The sequence below is a fragment of the Nicotiana tomentosiformis genome, chromosome 5 (assembly GCF_000390325.3).
Source record: "Nicotiana tomentosiformis chromosome 5, ASM39032v3, whole genome shotgun sequence".
Classification (NCBI taxonomy): domain Eukaryota; kingdom Viridiplantae; phylum Streptophyta; class Magnoliopsida; order Solanales; family Solanaceae; genus Nicotiana; species Nicotiana tomentosiformis.
The window spans coordinates 97001236-97016411 of NC_090816.1; the positions used below are offsets into that span (position 1 = coordinate 97001236).

At 33.1% G+C, this 15176-nt stretch overlaps 1 protein-coding gene across 1 annotated transcript; it reads right to left on the reverse strand.

Annotated features, from left to right (window-relative positions):
• Positions 1-12811: 12811 nt before the first annotated feature.
• Positions 12812-13405, reverse strand: LOC104094363 (serine/threonine-protein phosphatase 7 long form homolog). The gene has a single exon (XM_009600287.1). The coding sequence runs from the start codon at positions 13403-13405 to the stop codon at positions 12812-12814; it is 594 nt and encodes a 197-aa protein (XP_009598582.1).
• Between the last annotated feature and the right edge of the window lie 1771 nt (positions 13406-15176).

A 15176-nucleotide genomic window follows, 5' to 3' on the forward strand; every position in this document is an offset into this window, starting at 1 on the left:
ACTTCTTATCATTTTTACTTTCTTGTTAAGTTGCGTTTCAACTTCATTTTTGTATTGCCTGAATGCGTCTATTGCTTCATCTTTACTATTCAGTAAGTAAACATAGCAATATCGAGTACCATCGTCAATAAAAGTTATGAAATACTTCTTTCCACCGCGAGATGGTATTGACTTCATGTCACAAATATCTGTGTGAATTAAGTCTAAAGGATTTGAATTCCTTTCAACTGACTTATAAGGATGTTTAACATACTTAGATTCCACACATGTTTGACATTTTGATTTTTCGCATTCAAACTTGGGCAGTACTTCCAAGTTAATCATTTTCCGCAAGGTTTTATAATTGACATGACCCAAACGTACATGCCATAAATCATTTGACTCAAGTAAGTAAGAAGAAGCTGAAATATTATTATTATTTTCCACAACCATTACATTTAGATTGAAAAGGCCCTCGGTGAGGTAACCTTTTCTCACAAATATTTCATTCTTACTAATTACAACCTTGTTGGACACAAAAATGCACTTAAAACTGTGCTTAACAAGAAGTTCAGTAGAGACTAAATTCTTTCTCATTTCGGGAACATGAAGGACATTGTTCAAAGTCATGACCTTGCCAGAAGTCATTTTCAGAAATATCTTCCCGTATCCTTCAACTTTTTCTGTTGAAGCATTTCCTATATAAACTGTCTCTCCGGGTTCAGCAAGAGCATAAGTAGCAAAAGCCTCTCTAACTGCACAAACATGGCGAGTGGCTCCTGAATCAAACCACCACAGTTTAGGATTTCCCACCAAGTTACATTCAGAGAGCATGGCACACAAGTTATCAACATCATCATGGTTTACTACCATGTTTGCTTGACCCCTTTTCTTGTCTTTCTTCGGAGCACGACACTCCGTAGATTTGTGTCCGGTTTTCCCACAGTTGTAGCAGTTTCCACTGAACCGCTTCTTGCTTGGGTTGTATTTCGGACCAGAAGCCTTCTTCCTCTTTTTGTTAGCTTCAACAATATTTGCTCCCATTATTGTTGAATTTCCACGGCCTCTCCTTTCAGCAGCTTTATTGTCCTCTTCAATTCTCAACCGAACAATGAGATCTTCAAGGAACATTTCCTTTCGTTTATGTTTCAAATAATTTTTGAAGTCCTTCCACAACGGAGGCAACTTCTCAATCATTGCTGCTACTTGGAATGCTTCGTTGATGACAAGACCTTCAGCAAGTAGATCATGAATAATCACTTGCAATTCCTGGACTTGGGTAATAACAGACTTGCTATCTACCATTTTGTAGTCCAAAAATTTTGCGGCAACGAATTTCTTCATCCTGGCATCTTCAGTTTGTATTTCTTTTCAAGCGCATTCCACAATTCTTTTGACGTCTCCATGCTACTGTATACATTATACAGATTATCATCCAGTCCGCTAAGAAAATAATTCTTGCATAAAAAATCAGAATGCTTCCATGCTTCAATCACGAGAAAGCGTTCATTCTCTGGAGTTTTATCTGGCAGATCAGGAACATCTTCCTTGATGAACTTCTGTAGACATAACGTAGTTAGATAGAAGAACATCTTCTACTGCCAGCGCTTGAAATCAATCCCGGAAAATTTTCCGGGTTTTTCTGCCGGTGCCAATGCCGGTGTTCGGCTTGTCGATACATTGGCAGTCACCATCGGAACAGCTTGGTTTTCGCTTTCAGTCATCATTTTTCTGTAAAAGAATGACACAAACAAACATTTAATACACATTTTCAAACTGGAGTAAAAATCACGTAGATTTTAATATCCAACAAAACGGTACAAAGGCTTAACTCTCCAAAACGGGATTACACAAACCACAAAGGTTTTAGTTTGCAGAATAATAAGAATAGCACAAATACAAAAATAAATATTATTGTGGGGGTTAAGATTTTTATTCCCGCCAATATTGCTGTATTTGTAAATAATAATTCTGCAAAATAAAAGGTATCGTAATGAAACAATAATAAATTCGAGCCCACTGAATTCATAGTGTTTCCTTAAGGAATTTAATCCCCTCCTAGTACCCAAGGTAATGGATTATTTTCTCCCAGGATAGAACGAATAACACACTGGTGTAGCGGTACTTCAAACCCCAGTGTTTCAGCGAACACAAAGTTCGGTAGCAAATCACACTTACAGTTGCTTTGTTTGAAGTTAAAAACAATGCAGAACGAAAGAGTATAAACTCAGAAAATCGTATGGAAATGCTGAGAGGAAGAAGTGCAATGTATAGCCAATTTGTTGAGCAAATTGTGTGTTGTGTGTTGAGTGTCTTTCTTCAACATCTGCTGCACATATATATAGCAGCCAGTGTTGAAGAAGACCAAACGTCCACCCTCCATGGTGGAGCAAGCATTAGCTTGTTTGTGGAGCAAGCACTTCATGTTTGTGGAGCAAGCACATTCATGGTGGGAAGAGCATTAGGCGGCTGCCAAATGGTCAATACACAGATTGGAAATTATCTGTTACAAATGCGGATAATCTTACCGAATCCGAATCCGAAGCTGAAGCCGAAGCCGTAGCCGTAGCCGAAGCCGAGCCGAGCGAGCGACGACAACGAAGGCGCGAGGCTTGCTTTCTTCTTAACTCTTTAAGAGTTACAAGAAGAGCAATTATATATATACCCACCAAAATTGTCTTCCTCTTCCAATATAGGACAATGTCTCATTGTCAAGAGGGGGAAACTTAAAATTTTACTCAAAATTTCATTTTCCCTCCATTTCCCATTCACCCTCATTTTAAGAATATTACATCTTAAAAAACAAAACTTCAACACTAACTAGAGCAATCTTAGTTATAAATAAATTAACGGTACTTTTAATAATTAAATTATAAACATGACATGCACATCTAACGTAAAAAATGTCCTCAAATGGTGGACTCAAATGCAGTTTTAATAATGAGATAGCAGCAATATTGATAGAAGCATTATCAAAGGACATACACAATACTTTTTGAGTAAGATTGTAAAATGCCACAACTTTATAAACATTAGCACTTATAAAAATAACAATATGATTCTAATCTTTATTATATTTAAAAACAATGGCAATCAATGGAGTTTAACCTCATGTATACACGACCAGTTTCAGTTTAGTTTCAATTATACCATCAATTAGTTTCAGTTTAGTTCCAACGCACTCATGTTGACAATTTCTTGTTTATTCATCTAAAAAGGTTCAGGTAACCCATTTGTATTGGTGCTTCATGTATGTATTCGATGGCTTTTAACTAGTTGAATCATTTTTCTTCATCATTCTTCAAAGTTTCGAGCATGTTAATCTGCAAAAGCCGTATCGAAGAGGAATGGAGAGAAAAATATCTATATGGAGAAGAAAAATAGAGAAGAATGAAGTCTAAAATGAATAAAATCAGAGTCTAATATATTGTTTTGTATATAAATGATAAATTATATAAAATAATGTAATTAAGTAATAACCTTTCTATGAGGGATAAATAAGTTTATAATGTAGCACAGATAGGTAAATATCTCTATCTTAATCATAAAAACAGACGCTTGATGTGTGGTTTACTTATATTAGTATTATTTTTGAAATTGTATCAAATAAAGTAGAATGTTATGAAAAGGCAAAAATGTTATATAAAAAATAGAATGAATGAAATAGTTGTTTCCCTACTACGATATTGTAATTGCATGAACGAATTCTATGACTATGAAGCTGCAGATTCTTTCTCTCGGATTTTCCTTTTTAAAAAATAATAATAATTGTGAATGCAAATGTCCACTAGTGGATTGTACATTTTGCACTCTCTAATCATTGGTCAGCTTTTAAAGCCTATTAGTTGGTGTAGTACGTTTCCACATTTCACTAATGTCACACAATCCAATAGAACTATAAGTGCGACTTCAATAGTAGATATTTGCATAAAGATGGAAAGACGGTCATTTTCATATGTACACTAAGCATTCTTGACCAAATAATTAGACACCAAGATGGAAAAGTTCAATATAGAATGTGTGGTCCTTCTTCTACTACAGTTATTATAATGATTTGAATACTATTTAAATTTATGTTTTTGTTTGTATCTTTTCATGTTTTATTTTTGGGTTTATCTATCTTATATCTTATTTAAGATAATGATTTGACCAATTAAAATTTTAAAAGAAAGTTAACTAATAAAATTGATATTTTGTGGGCTTATACTAGCACTTGATACTGTAGGATGGTAATATATACGTGTATATAACATACATATATACAGACTTCTACATATTTTCCCTCACTTTCAACTTCAATTACCTTATTTTTCAATTTTAACCAAATATTGTTTTAAAATGCTTGTCACATACATGAATATGACTAATAACAGGACTTTTTAAATAAAAGATTAAGATACACGCGATGCCAAAAGGCTCATAATTGTAATTAAATAAGAATTATGATAATATTTACATAAAATTTCAAATACAAAGTCATTTTCACATGTACCAAATTAGTCACCAAGATTGAAAAGTTCACCAAAAATGTGTGGACTGTGGTTGATTAATCCTCTTATTACAAGTTATCACAAAGGTCTTCTCAAGTACTCTATGAACTTTACAAAGTTGTGTCCTTTTTATTTCTTTATATTTTGTTGATTTTATCATGTCTACGAGGAAAAAAAAACAGAAAAATCGAAATTAAAGGAAATCAACTTCTAATATTATATTTTGACCTTATATATATTACTTGTGATTTTATGCTTTACCATCTTAACGAATCTAATGATTGCACAAAATAAATTAAATTTCACCTTAAGTTTTAAAAATTCGGTACTAAGTTTAAGGTGTAAATAGCACGAGCTAGCCAGTTTTCGAACTAGTAATTGAAAAATAACCAACGTTTGCAAAGTCATTAAAAATAGTCACTATTTTGCTGCAACATAGAAAGTTTCAGCATAATATACTGGAGATTTGAGCACCTGTGTATGAACTTTCAGGATATTATGCTGGACCAATATATTCTACTGCAAGTTCACATGTAAAAAAAATTGAACTCTAGTATATTATGCTGGAATATTTTCCTGATTTTGAACATTGTTTTCGTTCAAATTTATCTTTATATGAAAAGTGGCTAAATTTCGATTACTTTTGAAACTGTGACTATTTTCAATTACCACTTATAAATTTGACTATTTTTAAATTTAGCCTAAATTTAAGTATATCAATTTGAAGTAATAAAATATACAACAAGTCAAATATTTGATACATCGCTTAAAGCAAACACTTGGCACAACACGGTAAGTTCAAAAAAATAAAATCGATCTATCCATCTAAATAATCATTTGTTTGGTAAATCATTTCTATACAATCTCTATTTAGAAACATGCAATTTCCATGTCAAATTATTAAACTATAGAGTAGGTTATCACATGAGTATGATTTGTAAAAGCCTAAGTATGAAATTTTCTACTATGGATTCAATTCTCCAACAATCGAAAGAGACAAAATTTATAAATAATGATCACTAATTTATAAACCCGTCCAACAATATTAATAATCAAATTCGTCCAACAATATTAATAATCAAATTCGTCCAAAATTCATATACATATCATGTATAGTCCATAATATATTGAAAAGTTACATAATTACATTGCATTATCCATCCAATTTTGTCAATCACAAGACCAATTTGGAATTAACTATTATAATAACTCATTATAAATTCTAGCTTACACCACAAGTCTTAAGCTTAAAAGTTACATTTTCAAGTCACAAATTCGAGATTTCTAAGTGTTCAAGCCGTGGTCTTTACTCAACAATAATAAAAGGCAGAAAGAGGAGGGGGTGAGTAACTGGTTGTCAAATTTTCATAATTGATCATTATGAAAAGATCTTAGTTTACATTATTAATGTAATGATCCAATCGGTCATTTTGATTTTTAGAACCATATTCCTTAAAATAAAATTTTTCGTATGTGCTTTTAATGATTTATGACTTGCGGGGATGGTTGGTTCGGGATTTGGAAGTGTTTGGGTTGAAATCGGAACACTTGGTTCCTTATGTTGGCTTTAAAAGGCCAAGTTTGACGTCGGTTAATATTTTTAAGAAAACGACCCCGGAATAGAATTTTGACGATTCCAACAGTTCTGTATGGTGATTTTGGACTTAGGAGCATGTTCGGAATTTTATTTGAAAGTCCGTAGTTAAATTAGGCTTGAAATAGCTAAAATAGAAATTTAAGTTTGGAAGTTTGACCGGGGAGTTGACTTTTTGATATCGGGGTTAGAATCCGGTTTCGAAAATTTATATAGCTATGTTATGTCATTTATGACTTGTGTGCAAAATTTGAGGTCAATCGGACTTGATTTGATAGGTTTCGGTACCGAATAAAGAAGCTGGAAATTTTAAGTTTCATTAAGCTTGATTGGAGGATGATTCGTGGTTTTAACATTATTTGATGTGATTTGAGGTTTCGACTAAGTTCGTATGATATTTTAGGACTTGTTGCTATAATTGGTTGAGATCCCGAGGGGCTCGGGTGAGTTTTGGATGGCTAACAGATTATTTTTGGCTTTTGGAACATTGCCGGTAGCTGTTGAAATTTTTCTTCTGATTTTCTTATACGCGATCGCGTGGATTGGGTTGTAATCGCGTAGGCTTAATTTGGTAGCTGAGAATTTGTTCTATGCGATCGCGTGGGCAAGTCCGCGATCGCGTAGATTGGATTCAGTTATGCTATGCGAACGCGTGGCTAAGGCCGCGTTCGCGAAGAGGAAACGAAGCAGAAGTTGACCACGCCCTTAATGTTTCGCGATCGCGTGAGGAGGCTCGCGATTGCGTGGGATTTTACGCGATCGCCTAGGCTTGCAGAGACTATGCTTCGCGATTGTGTGGGATTTTTCGCGATCGCGTAGAGTTAATTTCTGGGCAGAAAAATTTGTGCTACGCGATCACGTGAGGAAGTTCGCGATCGCATATAAGAAATCATTGGGCAGAGAGTTTAAGTTATGAAAATGAAAAACGATTTGGAGCTCGGATTTAGGCGATTTTTGGGAGATTTTCAGAGAAAGCAACGGGGTAAGTGTTCTTAACTCAATATTGGTTAAATTACTCGAATCCATCAGTGTTTTTATCATACAATTGGTGAATTAAGTTGGAAAAGTTTGAAAACTCTCTTGGATAGATTTGAGGATTTGAGGGCCGAATTACTATCGGAATTTAGAAATTTTGGTACGGGTACACTCGTGGTTGAATTGGCGTTCATATTTCGTAACTTTCGCCGGATTCCGAGATGTGGGTTCCACAGACGAATTTTTAATTAATTTCAAATTTTTTATTGAAAATGTAGTATTTTCTTATAGAATTGATTCCTATAATTCTTAGTGATTATATCGAATTATTTTGGCTAGATTCGAGCCAGACATAGTTGGATAATAATAGAAAATGCCTTCTAGTAGATTAAATTGGAGCAAATTGAGGTAAGTCTCTTGTCTAATCTTGTGAGGGAGAAATTACCTCATAGGTGATTAAATTAAATAATTGTTGCTAATTGTGGGGGCTACGTACGCACGAGGTGACGAGAGTCCGTGCGTAGCTACTATTAATGCTAAGTCCGGGTTGTTTAGGACTCAAAGCATGAATTATTTTTATAAATTATACTATTATTTTTAATTAATATTAATTGATATATATGAATACATTGTGAATTATTTTTGATAAAAATATTAAAGGATGGAAATCGCATATGCTTGATTTTCTATTTAAATTAATTAATTGTTAAGAGAAATTGTTCTTCCTCCAGAATTTATCTTATAATAAATATACTCTCCTTCCGGAGGTACGTAAGAAAATATCCTCCTTTATTGTGGAGTGGACCGAACGCCTCGGCAGGATAGATGCATCTATGGATCGTGTCGCACGTCTCTCGGCAGTGTATACGAAACTCTGGACCGGGTCGTACGACCTCGACAGAAATCGTGCTTAATAATAATAATTACACAATACTTTGATTAGCTAATTGATAAATTGGAGAATCTTTGGAATTTAAAGAATTATTATTTATGTTTGCTAAGAAATTATTGGTTATTCCTGTAAATGAGATTAATTGATAAATTAGAAATTATTTGAATTGAAGAAATTTAATTAATATATTGAGAATTGTTGCATTTGAAGGAATTAGATTATTTTTGCTGGTTAAATAAATTGTTGTAAATTATGTGAATCATGTTGATTTAGATATTCTAGTTTTATTTTAATTACTAAGTTTGACCCATAGCGAGTGTCAAAGTCGATCATTTCGTCTCTATCACTTCGAGATTAGGCTTGATACTTATTGGGTACACGTTGTTTACGTACTCATAGTACACTTGCTGCACGTTTTGTGCAGGACCTAAGGCAAGTACTAGTGGCGGACTTATCGTCTTACACCCACATTATCCAGGGGCATAGTAGTGAGCTACCTTTCTGAGCCATTCTACAGCTACCAGTGTCTCTCCTTGTATTTTTCATTTTGTTTATTTTTATTTCAGACGGTAGTAGGGATTTTGTATAATCTACTAGATGCTCATACACTTGTAACACCAGGTCTTGACACACACATTGATAGAATTTGGTATCTTATATTTTTTCTTGGATTCAAATTTTAACGATATATGTCTAATTTGTTAGTTGGCTTGCCTAGTTATGGTGTTGGACGCCATCACGACCTATAAGTGAAATTGGATCGTGACACTTAATTAATTCATAGTATTCTTACTTTATTGCAAGCAATAGTTATCATCTCACAAATGACCACCTTAATTAATAATTTTTTAATACAAGAATCTCTAACAAAGCTTTTGTATACTGTCGAAATAGATTTCGGCCTTCGTACGATTGATCGAGGTCGAAACATAATAGATCGAAGAAAGACTTCATAATATCGAGATGAGTTTCGAATATGGTACGAACGAGCTTCAGATTTCAGATATAGGTCAAACATCGAGTTCGAAGTCATTATCGAGCTTGGATCTGAATCGAACTATGAGGAGATGATTTCGAGCTTAAGGGGCAGAGGCCAACCGATAGCGAGCCTGAATCATCACCTGATCCCGAGTCCACATCGAGCTCTAGAAGCAATACCGACCAACGTCGAGGTCGATCGTGCTCGAGCTCACAGACAAGAGCCGTTACAAACACACTAAGGGAGAGAATCTCGACAGAAATTAGGAAAAAACTGATTCATCATGGGTTCTCCACTATGTATTTTTAATTATATCTAAAGTAGGATCCTCCAATATAAAGAGGATGGCTACATTTCTGTAGACAATAGTTTTTCTTTGCTTACATTGTAACTAAAAGCATCATACACTCATAGCTTGAAAAGTTATTCATTCAAGCTTTCTACATTGATTCATCTTGATTAGTCCTAAAAATCATCTTCTTTCCAACATTGTTTATTTGGTACCCGTATTTAAGATTTCTATTTATCCTTACGATTTGTATTAAGTTATACCACATATCTTTAGAATTACGTACAAATTCAACTCTATCCGTTTTTCGGGTAAATAACTTCAAGCAATTGTTACACACAAATTCCATGAGGAACAAAATGGAACAAATAAATATCATGTAGGCCCTTTCTGTGTGCGTAAGAAAAAGTATTAACTACTATAATCTTAAGTAATTAAACTTTAGTTAATTTGGACTCACTAATAAGTTTGCCTGTGGCTTCAACTACAGCAAATGTATTCGGGATTTGTATTGAATTGATCATTTTGGCGTTTGATTTTTGAAACTGTCCAACCTCCATTAAATAATCAGATAATATTATCTAACTTTGTTTTAACATGCTGGACATATTGTCTTAACTCATCCAAGAAAAATTATGTCGAAATATTATTTTACAACTGTTATCAAGGAGGAAATAGAGGAGAAAAGCAAATAAATATTGGAAAAAGTCTCATTCAATCTAGTAGCATACATATTCAAAGAAGAGAGAACAATATTAGTATTTTATGATTAAGGGTGTGTTTGGTAGGAAGGAAAATATTTTTCAAAAAATGTTTTCTAATTTTTTCATGTTTGGTTGGCTTAAATGTTATGAAAAATATTTTTTTCAAGAACTTATTTTCCTCCAATTGGTAAAAATATTTTTCCTATCAAGAGAAGAAAAAATATTTTCCAAAACTTTTTTTCAAGATTCCCCACCCTACCACCCCCGCTCCAAAATGAGTACTTTCTTTTCATGTTGTAGAAAGAGTACTTTCTTTTTTAACCCAAAAAAAAGAGTATTTTTTTTAGTGATGGAGCATAAATTTCAACATTATTTTTGCATGAAAAAGTAAAGCAGCATATTAGTTCTTTTGGCTTTGTGCGAATTTATAAAAGAATAATGGTTTAAAAGCAGCATGTCTGGAAGGAGCAGACTACACAAATATGAAAAATATTTGCAATTAAGGAAATGATTTTTCTTATAACAGATTTAAGCCAGGTAACTTATATTAAAGGATTTTAAAAAATCATTTAATTTTTTTAATCTACCAAGCAAAATAAGCCGAAGAGAAGAGCAGTGTTTTAAAAAGTGGGGCATAAGGAGGGGCGTTTTACCTATTACGAGGTGAAGCGTAAGCCCCATAGATCATTAAATTTTTTAATTTATAAATTAATTAAATAATATAATAACAAAAAAAAGTATAGACAACACATTAAAAGTTTAAGAAAATTACAAATGATTAAAAAACTCATAAAAACAAAATATCTAACATGTTTGTATCTAGCATAAACAATCGATAACGTTAATATTACTACTAAATACAAATCAACTATAATGTCTTTACTTTTATATAATAAGAAAATTATAATTTCTCCATAAATATTATTAAACTATATGTTTTACCTTCCTAAAAGTTAATAATAAATAAACTTCACTAGTTCTGTAATCTAAAATATTACTACTTCATAAATAAATACAAATTTACTTTCTGATAATAAAATAATAAAAGTTTAATAATAATTTTGAGAGACATAGAACTAAGATATGAAGGCCAATAGCAAGTGAAGACATAAAGTTTGGCTATCTATTTTAGAAGACTATTCAAAATATATTTACCCCTCACGATATTCTCAGTAAGTAAATATGCAATATTATAACTTGTTATTTGAGTTACTCCCAATCTTATAGATGAACTTTAATTTTTTATTTGTTAAAAAATTGTGAGGGTCTACTGTGCTAATTAGTAAATTTAAAACATGATTTATGTAAGATTTGTTGGATGAGCCCGAGCATTGGGCTTTAGACGTGTTTAAAGCGTACAGCCAATACAACCGAACGCTTGAAAATTCCATGTGAGAGTCTCATGTCATTTTAATAGGAGTCCGAAATAAAAGTGTGGTTCTTTTGGACTCAAACGACACAAATAGGTAAAAAATAACGTGTGTGTCATTTTATATATAGCGCGGTTATTCACTGCGCTATACCTTAACGACAAATTTGTCTTTTAAGGTATAGCGCAGTGAATAACCGCGCTATATATAAAATGTCCCACCCCACCAATAATTGTTCTGCACTTAACTCACCACCAATAATTCATATGGGTATAGCGCCTATTATGTATGTGCTAAATATATAGTGCATATCATGCATGAGCTATACTTCAATTATTGTACCCCCCGGACTAATTTTTTTCTTATTTAAGGAGTTCCAGAATTAGGTAAAAATTCATTCTGGATCCTTAGGTCTTCCAAAATATTTTTTCGTTTAGTTATTTTACATTTTGTCATAATATCCGAAGAGCGAAAAATTAAGGTTTCATTATATTAGGGGGTGAGGTTGTGGTGGAGAATAACTCAGTACGCTATAGTTTTTCTCCATAGTATCATGTTAAGTTGCAACTTACAATGGAGTACGATAGATTGGTATTGTTGTTATGTAAAAAAATGAGTGTGAGCAAATGTTCGGTGAATATTAAAGTAACCGAAAAATATCTGTATTCTATTACTCCACAAGAGGTTGGTTGTTATGCTGAGTTTAACATCGAAGACGATGAAACTCTGATAGATTTTTTGAGGACTCTGGATGAACACCGGAAACTTCTTGTGATAAAAATATTGGAAATGTACGTCAAGGCTGAAGATGTTCACAATAATGAGGTTACGCAAAATAGGGATATCCCTCAATCATCGGGTGATTTTTTTAGAGTTGTTTTATCCGAACAGGTTCTGGATAAAAGATTTTGGTCAGATCTAAACTTATCTCCACAGGTAAATACGGAGCGAGGACATAATTTCTCCCTAAATTTACATAATTCACGAGCCGAGTGGTAAACTTTAATTTTTCTTTGTGTTACGGTGTTTATTTTTATGTATTAAATGTGTATCAACACTCATATATTCTACAGGGGGTACCGACCAGATATAAATTTTACAAGTTATGAACCAACGGACACATACGAACTATTTATTAAACACAAGAATCGTGAGTAAACGCAACACATATAAAGTCAGGCCAAGTAAACCTAAGTATATATGTACCTGCACGCCTTCAAGCAAATCCAAACAAATCCCTGTAATAGTGGAGATGATGTCGAGCCTCGACCTCGTGTCCGTAGCCTCGCCTATCAATCCACCTCTAAGCTAAAGGGAGAAACGGTGGAGGTGGTGCATCTGAAGCAATCGGTGGTAGAGGTGGCTGGAACTGCAGGAACCGTTCCCGGGCCCAAACCTAATATAGATTGTGGACGTAAAATTAAGGTATTTTTTTACTATGTATGTTATAATCATGAAAAGAATTGACTATGTTTTCACCTGCAACAGCTGTAAAAATTCGGGAACGTCTCTCTAGGAGCCCATGCACGCCCGGCATATCTACCTATACATGTAACCTAAAACAGCTGCACCCCAGTTGTAACCAGGTAAATCATCTAGCCGCTCCAGATGATGTAGAAATCTCAAGCTCACTAGGTTTTTCGAAGTGTTCGGGAACTGTACACCACCAAACATAAGCAACAACAACAATCTCGTGTGCCGATCCATATCCTCCGGCGGTGAATCATCTGTAATCTCCGCATCAATCGCCACCATATGCTGTCGAACGGGCGTCAACTGCAAATGACTGGCCTTACTCAATACAGTCGGCTCCGTTGGCTGGAAACTAGTGAGTCGCTGCAACATATGCAGGTAATGCACTCCCCTATAGTCTCTAAGAGCAAGCGGGTAAGTCACAGGTAATCCATCGACAGACAGCCCGAAAAGAACCTCCACGTCCTCAAGCATGATGGTATCCTCCCCGATGGGTAAGTGAAACGTGTGTGTCTCTGATCGCCACCGCTCTATCATAGACGTGATCAATGCCCAGTCGAACTGCAATCGGCCGATCTCTATGATCATGTAGAAACCCGTATCCTGAAGGCGTCTAACTATACAAGGATGAAGTGGGTAGTCCCTAATGAACTCCCACATCCCAGATGTATGAAGACCTATGGTTGCCTTGTAGCAACAGTACCTCTCGAGATGAAGGTCCGGGATGCACAGGGGAACCTCGATGTCTGTAAATTGAACAATATTAATTAAAGTATTTTTCTTTTTGATTGCTTAACATCTTTAAACATATTGCAATATCTTTTATATTAATATTTAATCGATATTTTTAATATATTATTACTCAGGTTGATACATTTTCTATATTATTATTTTATATCTTAGTTTATTAGTTTATTATTTTGTATGTTAGTTTAGTACATTATTTTATATATTAGTTTATTATTTTATATGTTACTTTATTACATTATATGTTTGTTTCTTATTTTATATGTTAGTTTATTATTTTATATGTTTGTTTCTTACTCGGCTATTTTTGGGTATAATAGAATTAGATAATTAATTTTTATAACTATACATGATATAATTAATAAGTATTCATATAAAAATACTTAGTTTGACAAATATTGTTATTTTTATGTTATTTTCTTACATTTGCTGACTAAAATTCGAGGGAGTTTGTGTTTGAACTATCATCTTTATTTCAGATATTTTTGGGGTTAACATATAATTAAATGATTAATTTTAATAGCTACAAATATACTTAGGTTGATAAATTTTCTATATTAATATTTCATATGTTAGTTTCCCACATTTTCCACTAAAGTACTACTCAAAAAGACCATGAACAAAGTCAACTATCATTAGCTAAAATTTATTATCAGTTTACTACGCTAAAGGACACTACATTACAATTACGGGCACAACATAATACAAAAGGACACTAAACAACAATAAAGTCACATATTAATATACGTACAACAATAAAATCCAAATAACATTATTTTTTCATAAAATAATAATTTATCTATTTTACTAATTTTTAAGCACATAAATAATCTAATCCGCATAAAAATAATAAATTAATTAAATCACAAAATAATCACGAAAAAACGTAGACCACAGTAAAAAATAACTAATAAATATTTTTTATAACAACTAATAACATTAATTATTCATAAAATAATAATTTATCTATTTTACTAAATTTTTAGCACATAAATAATCTATTCCGGATAAAAAATAATAAATTAATTAAATCACAAAACAATCACGAAAAAATACAGACCACGGTAAAAAAAATAACTAATATTTATTTTTTATACATGAGTTTTACCAAAAAATAAGGCGGAATATCTCCATTTAAATTTTTTTGAAAAGTGAAGATTTGATGATTTGGGGGTCGAAACGAGTAATCTACTATGCGATAATCACTTAGATCCATTGTTAGCTTGCTACAATACGGAGAAGATATATTTTTCGTGGGACGAATGGGCTCCAATATTTTTATTTTTTTTTTTTTTTGCTTAAAATGGGGGTGGGGGCTGGAATGTAGGGTTTGGATGGTTGCTGCTGTTTTCTGGCGGGGAAGGAAATGGGTCGGTTTTTTAACTAGGTATAGCGCATGTGTTGGATACGCTATAATATAGCGCCCTGTATACATGTGTTATACCTCCCGCTCTTTTTGAGTTCAAATATAACGCGATAAATAACCCCGCTATATATATAATGATATATAAATTTTTATTTATTTATTTATGTCTTTTGAGTTAAAAAAAACACACTTTGATTCCGGAGTACCCTGCCCAAGGACAAGCAAGTCCCGAAAAAAACTTTTAAAACACTTGAGAGGAGTAGATATTTCTTGATAGCTACAAATAAAGTGAACTGAGACCTCTGACAAAAGTAAATA